The 14,136-nt window shown below is 38.2% G+C and overlaps 1 protein-coding gene across 2 annotated transcripts in view; it reads right to left on the minus strand.

Annotated features, from left to right (window-relative positions):
* The window catches only part of LOC130931857 (spidroin-2), a 45,773-nt gene that overhangs the window by 12,597 nt on the left and 19,040 nt on the right, over positions 1–14,136 (minus strand). For both annotated transcript variants that reach the window (XM_057860996.1, XM_057860995.1), the window contains exons 3-15: positions 11,391–11,438; positions 6,836–6,859; positions 6,696–6,758; positions 6,592–6,627; positions 5,294–5,347; positions 5,127–5,222; positions 5,031–5,054; positions 4,925–4,969; positions 727–789; positions 615–653; positions 493–549; positions 365–421; positions 250–288 (exon numbers count right to left, since the gene is read on the minus strand). In XM_057860996.1, coding sequence (XP_057716979.1) covers positions 250–288; positions 365–421; positions 493–549; positions 615–653; positions 727–789; positions 4,925–4,969; positions 5,031–5,054; positions 5,127–5,222; positions 5,294–5,347; positions 6,592–6,627; positions 6,696–6,758; positions 6,836–6,859; positions 11,391–11,438 — 645 coding nt within the window. The remainder of the gene's footprint in view (positions 1–249; positions 289–364; positions 422–492; positions 550–614; positions 654–726; positions 790–4,924; positions 4,970–5,030; positions 5,055–5,126; positions 5,223–5,293; positions 5,348–6,591; positions 6,628–6,695; positions 6,759–6,835; positions 6,860–11,390; positions 11,439–14,136) is intronic.

Below are 14,136 nucleotides of genomic sequence, written 5' to 3' on the forward strand. Positions count from 1 at the left end.
ACTCTGAAAATGCTGCAGCTATGTCAACAAATTATTGAGCAAATTAGAATGTTGATTACTCAAAAAGTGACCATTTAGAAAACACTCAAATACAAGAAATATGAGATGACTCTCGTTCTGTTTACAACAGCCCAACCCAGTGGATGGAACACGTACTGCACCTTAAATGCTGCACTCGGTCGGCAGGTTGCAACACGTATTTCTAGTCCTTTTTTTGTGTGTGTGTGTGTATTTTAAAGGGGAACTCACCACCAGCTCCGTAAGGGTTGGCGTAGCCATTCCCGTAACCTGTCATGAGATGTGGCAAGTCAAAGTCATTGGTCACCTGCATATACGAACGCTTGAGGCTTTTGCGGTTTCTCACCGAGGCCGTTTCCCGCCATAGCGCCCCCGTATCCTCCTGCGCCGCCGTTAGCTAAACCTGTCGTTCGACACCCACGCTTAACATTGTTGCTTTGTAGACGAAAACTAAACGGTTGGTATGAACCTGACCTGCCGAACCACCCGCGGGCCCTTTCGTGTATCCTCCCGGACCGAGAGCAGCGGGGGCTGATGCGTTGGATGGAAAATGAGCAAAATCAACAGGTCCAATCGTGGATGATGTAAAGTCTCACCTCCAAGTTTCCCAGCTGATCCCAAGTATCCTCCCTGGCCTAAAGTTGTGGGCATGACATTATTGACATTCTCATACTGGGGGAGGAATGTTACTCTGAATGTTAGCGTTACCTGGCCCGTAAGCCCCTGGGGCCAGGTTTCCTCCAAGATAGTTGCCCGCACCACCAATGTAACCTACGGAAGAACATAAGACCCAAACACAAAATAGCCACCAATTAGTCGCATGGGTAGAAAAGAGGAGTTTTCCGATCTCATTATTTTGCACTTCTTATGAGCGGAAAGGAATGAAATGCATAGGTGGGTATTAAACAGTCCTGGTACAATTAATTGATTGACTCAAGTAATTCGATTAGAAAAAAGCTTCGAATCAAATTTTGCTCGATCGAGTTTTCTTTTAATGAGAATTGCACTGTTGTTGGTGGCTACAACTACCACCACAATTTAGTGTTTCAAGATTTAGTTAATTATTTATGGAATATTTTTTGAACATGTATTTTCTGATGGGTGCACACTTTAGTTAATATTTGTCTGAATGCTTATTAGATTTTATTTGCCAAGTTGAGGTAACAACCACAGCTGTGCAAGATCTGGCACCTACCATTCTGAAGGGGGGTTATTTAAGTTGATTCAATTATGATTGGAGTAAAGTTTTCACTTTGTTTAAATGCACATTAGTTATTGTTTGACTATGTGTATATTTTCCATCTGTTGTGGTTTTATTAAGTTGACAATGTTTAGTCAATGTTTAGATTTAAACGGCCAGAGATGTGTCTGGAGGTGAGGTCAGTTTGGTTGAAGCCTTTTTGTTATGTTGGCCTCTTTTATGTTGGGCCCAAGGTTTGTGTTAAACTGTTTGTTTTGTGACTTTATTAAATGGAATTTTTACCTAAGTTGAAACACCAGTGTCCGCGTGTATGTTTGGTCCACTACAACTGTAATGGTTTGTCAGGTCCGGCCCAGCCTATAAGCAGTCTATGCAGCTGCTTAGGGCCCCTGACCACTAGGGGGCCCCCAATCTGGCAATTGTTTAATTTATATTCTATTTTGTTTACTACAATTTGCGTTATTTGACTTTTGTGAGTTTTGATACTTGATTACAAACTTAAAAAAAAAAAAAACTTCTTCCTTAACTTCTTTCTTTCCTCTTTTAGAAAAAGGTTTGGCGCTATCTACTGTAAATACTGACAATCATTTGGGGTGAGAAGTTTGAAGTATGCAGTGCAATAAAATCTGATTTATATACAAAATATGGACGTATGGGTTGGATTGCATGTATGGGTTTCACAGTACACTGTGACGAAATGGTGGGCAGAAAATATGGGCCCCTTTGCATTATTTTGCTTAGGGCCCCCAAATGGCCTGGGCCGGCCCTGTGGTTTGTTTTGAAAGTGTTTGCATTTATTATATTGATTTGGGTGGATATACTGCCCTCTAGTGGCAGCAGTGAATATGCCATAACTTGTTTACCATGATTGAATCCAGCTTCTTCCTGTTAAGACCAACATAAGCTAAGTTTTTTTTAATGTATTCGAAATTTAGTTTATAGGGATATTTAGCCGTTTTTTTGTGTGAATATGTGTTTGAATGATTTGTTAAGAGTATTGTGGGGGGAGGGGAGTTAGCATTTTATAGCATATAAGCTAGCGGACTTTTGCTGTGCAATTTTGCTAATTGTTCATTTGTTGTACTTAGATCCTCATTTATTATAATTTTTTTAAATACAGTTTGGGGCTAAGTTAAGGTATTTTGATGTATTTTTAATAGGGCTGTCAAAAAATAAAAAAATTTAATCGAGTTAATTACAGCTTAAAAAATAATCGCAATTAAAACCATCTGTAAAATATGCCATATTTTTCTGTAAATTATTGTTGGAATGGAAAGATAAGACACAAGATGGATATATATATTCAACATGCGGTACATAAGTATTGTATTTGTTTATTATAACAAATCAACAAGATGGCATTAACATTATTAACATTCTGTTAAAGCGATCCATGGATAGAAAGACTTGTAGTTCTTAAAAGATAAATGTTAGTACAAGTTATCGAAATTTTATATTAAAACCCCTCAATGTTTTCGTTTTAATAAAATTTGTAAAAATTTCAATCAAAAAATAAACTAGTAGCCCGCCATTGTTGATGTCAATAATTACTTACACAATGCTCATGGGTGCTGAAGCCTATAAAATCAGTCGCACCCAAGCGCCAACAGAGGGCGCCAAAACTCCATAGAACATAATTAACATGTGGGCATTTCACTGTACTGTCATTTAAATCTGTCTGAGCGGGGCATGTGCGTTAATTGCGTCAAATATTTTAACGTGATTAATTTAAAAAATTAATTACTGCACTTTAACGCGATAAATTTGACAGCCCTAATTTTTAAATGAAAGTGCACTTCTGCGTACTTTGAAGAAACAGTGGTATTTTATTTTGTATTCACATTTAATGCTCTTTTGAAAACATAGCAAGCATTTGTTTTACATCTAAAATTGATTTTGCAACTGAAGGAAAAGAGTCGATTTTCCCTTGTTACAGGTTGTTTTATTCTTATAACGAAAAGGAGATGATGACACAGAGTTCAGGAATAAAAAGAACAAAGAATTTACACTTAAAGACAGACCAACAGAAAAGACATGACATGCCGGTACCGCCTCACAGCTCCTACACTTTTTCTTTCATCCCCCTTGGGGGAGGATTAAGTTCCCCTAAAGACTTGCTTGAATGTGCAACCCCCAGCCCTGATCAGATTACATACACTGGTAAGAGGACAAAGGGCCTGTGTGAATATAGGAAGAAAAGCAAAGTGGCAGCTCCTCCATATGATTATTGTGAATAAATGTAAATATAATTCTACTCAACCCATTAAATGTTCCTAATTTGATGACTCGATTATTCGAACTAACTAGTTGATAGATTAATCGACTACTAAAATCGATAGCTGCAGCCCTCGTAGTAACGCATTAAATTTACTCTGTTATATTTACTTGAGTAACTTTTTGAGAAAAATGTACTTCTAAGTGTAGTTTTACTAAGCCATACTTTTTTACTTTTACTTGAGTAGATCTACTCTTAGTCTACTACTTTGGGCTACACTAGTCGTTACATTTTTCCTCTTTATTCTATATATTGACTTTATTTTTGCCAGCCATGCCTCTACCAGCGTTCTATGATCACGCCGGCCTGTCCGATCACGTGGCGTCTTTAAAGCGGCATAAAAAAGGAAGTATTTGACATTGAACGATGCCATCGTCATTTCTCAAAAACGTGAATTTTAACCTCTAGCTCAGTTTTTGTCACCGGTTGACCACGGAAAAATGATCCTTTTAATTTCGTAATAGCAAATAAGTTATCTCCACTAGAGGGCACTCATGCTCTATGGACGAATGGTGCTTAATTTCTTTTTTCTCTCACCAGAATTCAATGATATTTGTTGTATTTCTTTTAGGGCTGTCAAAAATATCGCGTTAACGGGCGGTAATTAATTTTTTAAATTAATCACGGTAAAATATTTGACGCAATTAACGCACATGCCCCGCTCAGACAGATTAAAATGACAGTACAGTGTAATGTCCGCTTGTTACTTGTTTTTTGGTGTTTGGCGCCCTCTGCTGGCGCTTGGGTCCAACTGATTTTATGGGTTAGTACCATGAGTGAGCATGGTGTAATTATTGACATCAATAATGGCGAGGTACTAGTTTATTTTTGGATTGAAAATTATACAAATTTTATTAAAACGAAAACATTAAGAGAGGTTTTAATATAAAATTTCTATAACTTGTACTTACATTTATCTTTTAAGAACTACAAGTCTTTCTATCCATGGATGGCTTTAACAGAATGTTAATAATGTTAATGCCATCTTGTTGATTTATTGTTATAATAAACAAATACAGTACTTATGTACCGTATGTTGAATGTATATATCCATCTTATGTCTTATCTTTCCATTCCAACAATAATTTACAGAAAAATTATATTTTATCAATATATATTTATATTTTATAGATGGTTTGAATTGCGATTAATTATTTCTTAAGCTGTAATTAACTTGATTAAAAATGTTAATCATTTGACAGCCCTAGTAATATGTTATCGTACGGTAAAATAATAATTCATACAGAAAAATACAATTTTTTTTCAAAAAATTTTATAAAGACACATCATAAGCAGTTACTCACAATGTTACTCATGACTTAGGGAGTCTTTTCACTGAATAATTTTTTCCTTGTACTTGAGTACATTTTTTCTGCTTATACTTTTATTTGAGCTCTGCTGAAATGAGGGAAAGGTAACGGTTGAAATACCTGGTCGGGCAGCGGGGTAGCCCATGCCGGCGTAAGGAGCGTATCCTGAAGGAAAAAGTCCAAATAAGAAGCCTCTGACCATTGAAGTCAAAATACGGATGCTTACCTGGCACAGGGCCGCCGCCGTAAACTGTCAAATCAAAGAAAAAGTGCATTTTTTTGACCCAACGTGGCCCAATTTTGCATCATTTTCCCCACTTACCGCGTTTGCCGGCGTGCCCCAAAGCCAGACCGTTTGCGGGCACCAGACCGTTTGCGGGCACCAGCCCGAGCGGCAAGCCCGTACCCAGATTCCCGCCTGTAACAATTGTTTGCAGTTGTTTTAGACAGTAAGTGGCACAACTCAGCGCATGAAATAGGCCTTCCTACCGTAATGGTTTCCATAGGCGGGAATGCGTCCGGGTACGAGAGGTTGGTAGCCCCCTTACAAAAAAATGTAAAAACAACAACTTTTTTTTCCCCTTAGAATAGTCACTTGCCCAGTGAAAGGTCAACTTTTGAATAGCTGTCCACAAATAGCGGCTTATTCAACGTGAACCGGTAGCAAGCAAGGTGTCTGGTGGTGCCCATGTTATTAAAAAAAACAAACTTCTTCAACATATATCGTAATTTTCGCACTATAAGGCGCACCTGACTATAAGCCGCCAACCACCAAATTTGACATGAAAAACGCATTTGTTCATACGTAAGCCGCACTGGACTACAAGCCGCAGCTGTCCTCACTGTATTATGGGATATTTACACCAAAAGATATTAATTGGTAACACTTTATTTAACAGTGGCATAATAAGACTGTCATCAGACCAAATGAACCACCATGAAGCTCTGAACCAATTGGCTGCAAAGCTTCATTGCTTCAAGAAGCTGCATTTGGCCATCACTGTTTCCTCTGCTGCCACCTGCTGTCAACACTGTTGTCATCCAACATGCCTCCTTGCATGCATTGCAGCGCTACAGATGTAAATAACAAATCAAAATTCATGTTCTGTGGTAATTATTTCCTCAGCTACTGTTCTAGTCGTTTCATTAATTGCTAGTTATGGAATTTGGTAACAATGGCGCCATCAGACTGTCATAAGACCATCATAAATCTGACATGACACTGCCATGAGCATTAATGAATGCTTATGACGGATGTAATTTTGTGTCGTCTGACAAATTATCTCCCTTTTGAATGGATGTAAAAGATCCAAGCTGGACATAAATTGAGTTATTGACATAAAAGTCACATGATTCTAAATGACATCTGTCATAAGCATTCATTAATGCCCATGATAATGTCATAATTATGATGGTCTTATGGCAGTCTTATGACGCCACTGTCAAATAAAGTGTTACCTATTAACCCAAATAAATCAACAAATAAGCTGCACTGGACTGTAAGTCGCAGGATTTAAAATGCAAGAAAAAAGTAGCGGTTTATAGTCCGGAAATTACGGTATATTTAATCCCCAAATTAAAATCCACTATTGTTTTAATGTTTTATTTATTTTTACACCACCACCCCATCCCCGAAAAAAATCTACCAAAACACTTTTTATTTCTCCCCAACACCAGGGGGTGCTGCAGCACCCCACTGCTATTATTATTTACAGTATTATCATCTTTTAAACTAAGGCATATTTTCATCAATAATCAGATCAATTTCATGAATTTGTACAACTTACCGACTCCTAGCGGACTGGGGACAGGATAATGGCCAACTAAAAGGACAAATGCATCTCAACATTTTTGCAAACATCATGATTAATAGAAAGAAAAGCGAACAGACTTCCAGCCTTCAACGCTTTGTTGACAAATCTGCCCGGCGGTGCTCCACGCAGGGCACCGTTCACTGTGCAGGTTAAAAGAGACCAATCTCATTGGCTGCTTGATCGGACGCCTATCGCCGTCAACGAGCGGAGTACTCACCTCCTTTGGTCCGGACCCCGACACCTGCACGGAGAGCAGATAACACATGCACTTTGATGAACAGAGGCGCCATTCATTCCGCGGCAATTTTGCTCTAAAAGCGTTCATCGCACCCGAACACATTTTCCCACATACGTTTGAGGATTTTGTGACACTCGTGCTGAGTGTTTATTTTGTCTTCCCCGTTCCAAAGCAGATGACTAACGAATAAAAAAAAAAAATATGGGTGTTGACAGGGGCGCTGGAAGTCACTCACAGGAGGGGGTGCTGAGGATCTTTTTTAGTTTTTCCCATCCAAAAACAGCCGTTTCGTCCAAATTTGTCATGCTTGCATGTTCTTTCTATACAAGGCGTGCGCAATGGTAGTACACACGCATTCTTGATAATTTACATACTACTACTAGGCTACTACAAAGACAGCGTTCCATTTCTCTTACAGTGTGTGTTGGAGTTTTTCTATTGGAAACATTAGTGTCCGTGTATTACGATGCAAATCCCCGCAGCTAGACACCGCAATGACACACAAACAAACACGTCTAAAAACTAAAAGGTCCAATAAGCCTCGGTTTAACACCCCATTTTCACAGCACTAAAATTATTTGCACACAAATAACCAACAGCCAGGGGTTAATTTGAGAGGGATCTTGCCGGAACAAGATCCGGAACCTCTTGATTTTGGCCTCCCTGTGTTCCGGGACTGATTTGGGCAGATCCGGCACCTCTCGTGCATAGAAAATAATAATAATTAGGGGTGTCAAACGATTAAAATTTTTAATTGAGTTAATTACAGCTTAAAAATTAATTAATCGTAATTAATCACAATTCAAACCATCTATAAAATATGCCATATTTTTCTGTAAATTATTGTTGGAATGGAAAGATAAGACACAAGATGGATATATACATTCAACATACGGTACATTAGTACTGTATTTGTTTATTATAACAATAAATCAACAAGATGGCATTACCATTATTAGCATTCTGTTAAAGCGATCCATGGATAGAAAGACTTGTAGTTCTTAAAAGATAAATGTTAGTACAAGTTATAGAAATTTTATATTAAAACCCCTCTTCATGTTTTCGTTTTAATAAAATTTGTAAAATTTTCAATCAAAAAATAAACTAGTAGCCCGCCATTGTTGATGTCAATAATTACTTAAACAATGCTCATGGGTGCTGAAGCCTATAAAATCAGTCGCACCCAAGCGCCAGCAGAGGGCGCCAAAACTCCAAAAAGCACAACAAGTACACATTTCACTGTGCAGTCATTTTAATCTGTTTGAGCAGGGCATTTGCGCGTTAATTGCATCAAATATTTTAACGTGATTAATTTAAAAAATTAATTACCGCCCGTTAACGCGATAATTCTGACAGCCCTAATAATAATATAAAAACATTGGAGGGAAAGAAGGAGAGGAGTAGTTGGGGGCTTTCTCCACTTTATTGTGGATACAATAAGAAAACAATAAACAAAATAACAGCGGACTGCCGCCACATTCAACCGCAAGTTTTTGATTCTCACCTGTCCCCCCATCACATTCCTACTACTCACAGCTCTCCAGTCCCAGCGTCTCTTAAACGGAGTATGCATAGTGTCTTGTTTTGGGCTTTTTTTGACAAAGGTATCGAACACATGACGTGCTGACAACTTTGTTTCTTTATTAACACATGGAGCTAACAGTACGAAACACAGCTTGGGGTTGTGCCTCTCTATCTCACTCCCGCATCACGTGACCAAAACAACAGTAACGTTGCGTGCACTTCAGGGTGCCTCGGAAAACATTATATCAGAATATTACACATAGTTACGAACATTACAGTATAAAATAAAATAATGATATGCATAAACTCATTTACAGAACAAATCCCAAGAATTGCATGTCGTTTATAAAAATTTAATGTCATTTGAAAGAGTCGGAGTTTTGCCCCTGACATTAAAAAAAAAAAAAAACATTGAAATTTGCGGCATCTGTGGATAGAGGCGTGCGAAATTTCCAATTCTTAGATTATTTGCGATTCGGCCGTGGAAGATTCGAGAACGATTTACAAACATCCAAATTCCGATTTTTGAATTATACCAGGTCTTTGGAACGCAATGAGGAACGGACCGAGAGTAGATATCATGTTCAACTCATGCCGCTAGATAAAAAAAAAACAATCATACCTGACTGCGGCCGACAGCCGCTACAAACAACGCCCAGTTGCTAGTTGCTACAAACATACAGCTACAGTAGATATCATATATACGTAGAACTAGATGCAAAATGACAGACAAAGGCGGTGTTAGAACATCTATTATTGAACCGAGATGCGAAATGACAGACTTTCCGGCGTTAGTAAACAGCCGCCATCTTAAAGCAGTACTAAAGCAGTGACTTCTCTAGAAGGCTGTTGTAGCGAACCTAATTAACTTTTTCTCTAAAATACTCCTAAATCGGCAGAATCTTGTCTTGAATCTACCTTTAAATGATGAAATCGTTTTAAAACTTTGACAAAAGTAGACAGAAGGGAAATTATAAAATAACGGGAGCAATTTTAACAACTGTAACAGTTGATTCACAACATTAAATTAATTGAATGTAGTTTAAAGCTGCTGATACAGAATGGGGACTGGAGTATTTTATTTACTGTTATTTTTGTATATTTGTGTACTGTTATATGCTAACTTGATACTGAAATAGTAGTTTGGTTTAGCCTGAGAGGATTTTTGAACAATTTTGTAACGAATGTACAAAACATTTATTTGGGGAGGGGGGGGGGGGGGGGGTGCATCAATAATCGTTTTATAATCGAATCGGAGCCTCTGAATCGTAATCGAATCGTTAGGTGCCCAAAGATTCCCAGCTCTATCTGTGGAACAAGCAGCCAGGATCAAACGGTATTTCAACATGCCAAAAAGACAGTTGCATGGAAGATGGTTCAAAACGAGTCCGAAAAGCACAAAGAAAGGAAAGAAAAAAAGAAAAGTCCCACAGCATGGCAAGTGGGCATTTGTGGGTTTTGTTTTCAGCACCATTTTCTGCGTATGTTCCGGGACCTGTACCTGTGTCGTCATCCCTGCGCTGTCGTATGTACTTTGTGTTCCGGCACCTTATGATTTACAAGTTAAGCCCTGCCAACAGCGCAAGCTCAACAGCAACAACAAATAATAATATGGCTACAATGAAAGCATGTGTTGTTACCTATTTGAAGACACCAAAGACAGACTTCATTTCTGGACTCTACAGCCTACTTCTGCAGCTAACCTTTTCTCGTTGGGCACTATTACAGAACTATCATCATAATCGTCTTCATTCTCGACCACAAATTTAATGTAATTTTAATTATTTATTTATTTTTCTAGGCTGTAATTTTTGGAAAATTTCTGTTTTTGTATAGCGAAAAATCGTTTTTGCACCATGGTAACACCTCCTCCGTCAACTGTTAACTTTTCCGTTCCAATAGCAACTTGTTCAACGTCACCCGGTAGCAAGCAAGGCGACAGATGGTGACCATGGTTTTAACAAACACATTTTTAAAAAAAAATACACATTCACATAGACTTCATCATGATATTAACGGGACATGGGGCGCGGGGCTGAGTAATAGGGGGCCTGCATTGTTGGCGTGGCCGTCAAAGCTGACCGAGTGCAATCACAGCCGTTGAAAATTCTTGTGAATAAATGCTTAAATCCCTGAATTCCTTATAGATACGGATGTAAAACAGTCTCGACTCTTAAAAGCAAAAAAAACCAAAAAAAAAAAACAACAACAAAAACACGCAGTTAGCATTTATTTTACGTAAATATTTGAAAGTACGATGCGAGTCTGTCAGTCAATGTGGCGGCTGCCATATGTAAACAGAGCTTTTCCGGTGAAAATTCTTGTGAATAAATGCTTTAATCCCTGAATTCTTAATAGATATGGACATAAAGGAATCTCCATTCTTTATTAAAAGCGAAAAAAAAAAAAAAAAAAAAAAACATTTATTTTACATAAATATTGCGAGGTATAATACCAATGCTGTAGTGGCTAATTTCTCCCATTGTTTTTTTTTTCACGTTTCAAAATGCATGCATGGACAAAAAATATAATAATGACCTTGAATCCTCGAACAAATCACTCCTGAGACAATCCTTCCTGTTTGTATAAGCGGTACAGCTTTCGTACTTTTTCAACAGAAATCCGGCGTCGGATCGCTGCATGTGTTGTATAACTGCATCCGACTGCGAATAATTCAAGTGGAGTGTTGGACAGCCCCCTACTTGAAGGAGTGGCGCACTGAAGATTAAATCTGACCCATCAATATCATTATGAAGTCTATGACATTTAATTCCCAAAGTTAATTGTTTCAATGTGTTTTATCTATTTTTAACATATCTACCAAAAAATCAACCAAAGCTCTTTTTTTTCTCCACCAGGAGGGTGCTGCAGCACCCTCAGCACCCCACTTCCCGCCCCACCGTGACTTAATTCATTTTTACAATACATTGTAATTGAATTTTTGAAGAATATTTGCACTTATCTCAAAACATGAGTTCGACAAAATCAAAAAGATCGTCTATTTGTGTACCTCGGGCTGGTATGATCCTCCTCCACGACACACCCTGCGCTTTAACCCCTGCAAAATGAAAAGAACCTCATGAAGACTTTACACCTGACCTCGTAAAAACGCAGCCAAAAATCACGCATGCGGTTTCTTCTCGCACATGGTTGCCAAAGTTTATTGCGCCTCTACTCTTTGATCGATGGATATTAAAATGATTCAAAGTGGCATTTTTAACACGTGGGTGAGAGGCAGCCGTGAACTCAACTCGAGGCGCCGATTCGCTGCAACTTTGGAAGATAAAACGATCGCGGCCGCCCTTTAGAAAGGGAGCGCAAGCGTCGTTGTTCCGTGTGTTGGCCTCTAGAGGGTGGTGTTGCAGAACACCATGATTCAAATCATCACGCTTGTGCCCACTGCCCAGACTCAACTACTTTTGTACTAAAAAGTCACACGTCACTTTGAAGGAAAAAAATATAGCAAACATTTAGGATTTTGTAAATTGTGGTATAAAATGTTACATATATATGGTTTCTGTCAACAGTACTGTAAAGAGTCTGTTTTTGTTTGTATCTATATTTGTGTTAAAACCCTTTATTGCCAAACATATTGCATTTGATACACCTAAAATTTCATGATTTTGAGACTAATTCAGAATTTTGACAATTCTTTTTGGGGAAAAAAATGATGGATGCAAGTCAACACATGCATCTGCAGGTTCCATGAGAAAAACAAACAGGATTTAGCAAGGGTTATAGATGAAAAAAAAAAAGGTTTCATTAGGACCTTATTTTTCAACTTTTAGGATTCTCTGATAATTGATTCATGTTGCAGGTATTTAAGGGTTAAAAAACTGAGGTAAGAGATTCGTTTAATGGACTTTTACACAAAAGGTTTACGGCTAAGAAAGTCTTACCATTAGAACTTATGAGGACAGTTGATTAATTTTATTCTCGAGCTAAGCAGTTGATTGCCAACAGAAAAAGTACACTGCTGGCCAAAAGTACTGGCACCCCTGCAATTCTGTCAGATAATGCTCAATTTCTCCCAGAAAAAGATTGCAATTACTAATGCTTTGTTAGTAATATCTTCATTTATTTTGCTTGCAATGATAAAACACAAAAGAGAATGGGAAAAAAATAATCATGATCATTTACACAAAACTCCAAAAACAGGCCAGACAAAAATATTGTCACCCTTTGAAAAATAATGTGATGCTTCTCTAATTTGTGTAATTAGCAGCACCTGTGGAACATACCAGATGGTGGCAATAACTAAATCACACGTACAGTCAGTTTAAATGGATTAAAGTTGACTCAACCTCTGTCCTGTATATACCACATTGAGCATGGAGAAAAGAAAGAAGTCCAAAGAACTGTCTGAGGACTTGAGAAGCAAAATCGTGAGGAAGCATGGGCAATCTCAAGGCTACAAGTCCATCTCCAAAGACCTGAATGTTCCTGTGTCTACCGTGCTCAGTGTCATCGATAAGTGTAAAGCCCACGGCACTGTGGCTAACCTCCCTCGATGTGGAAAAGAAAGAAAAATTGACGAGAGATTTCAACGAAACATTGTGCGGATGGTGGATAAAAAACATTGACTAATATCCATACAAGTTCAAGCTGTCCCGCGGTCCAAGGGTACAACAGTGTCAACCCGTACTATCCGTCGGCGTCTGAATGAAAAGGGACTCTACCCAGGAAGACCCCACTTCTGACCCAGAAACATAAAAAAGCCAGGTTGGAGATTGCAAAAATTTACCTGAGAAAGCCAAAAACATTTTGGAAGAATGTTCTCTGATCAGATGAGACAAAAGTAGAGCTTTTTGGGAAAAGGCATCAACATAGAGTTTACAGGGAAAAAAAACAAAGCTATCAAAGAAAAGAACACAGTCCCCACAGTCAAACATGGCTGAGGTTCTCTGATGTTTTGGGGTTGCTTTGCTACCTCTGGCACTGGACTGCTTGACCGTGTGCATGGCATCATGAAGTCTGAAGACTACCAAACAAATTTTGCAGCATAATGTGAGAAAGCTGGGTCTGCCTCAGAGGTCATGGATCTTCCAGCAGGACAATAACCCAAAAGCACGAGAAAATGGTTTGAGAGAAAGCACTGGAGACTTCTAAAGTGGCCAGACCTGAACCCCGTAGAACACCTGTGGAGAGATCTGAAAATGGCACCCTTCAAATCTCAGAGGCCTGGAGCAGTTGACCAAAGAAGAATGGTCCAAAATTCCAGCAGAAACTCATTGATGGATACCGGAAGCGGTTGTTCGCAGTTATTTTGTCAAAGGTTGTGCTACCAAGTATTAGGCTGAGGGTGCCAATACTTTTGTCAGGCCCATTTTTGGAGTTTTGTGTAAAATGATAATGATTTAATGTTTTTTTTCCCTTCTCTTTTGTGTTTTTTCATTGCAAGCAAAAATAAATGAAGATATTACTACCAAAGCATTTGTAATTGCAATCATTTTCTGGGAGAAATTGACCATTCTAATTTAATTGTTATATAATGTATTCTTGTTAAGAACATGAATTGGAAAAAAAAAACGTAAAAGTTCATTCAGAAGTTGTCTTTACTTTTTAAAAGACAATCTCATTTTATTTAAAAGTGACAACCAACCCATAAGTGTCAGGCTGTCATTACTTAAAAAAACACAATTTGGAAAAGAAATATGTCGTCAAATCCAATATTAAAATACCCTGTAATAAATGAACAATTTTTTTGAGGACGTGCTGTTTGACAGATCACCATCAAGAGTGAATTATTCAACTGA

This window comes from Corythoichthys intestinalis, chromosome 16, assembly GCF_030265065.1.
Source record: "Corythoichthys intestinalis isolate RoL2023-P3 chromosome 16, ASM3026506v1, whole genome shotgun sequence".
NCBI lineage: Eukaryota > Metazoa > Chordata > Actinopteri > Syngnathiformes > Syngnathidae > Corythoichthys > Corythoichthys intestinalis.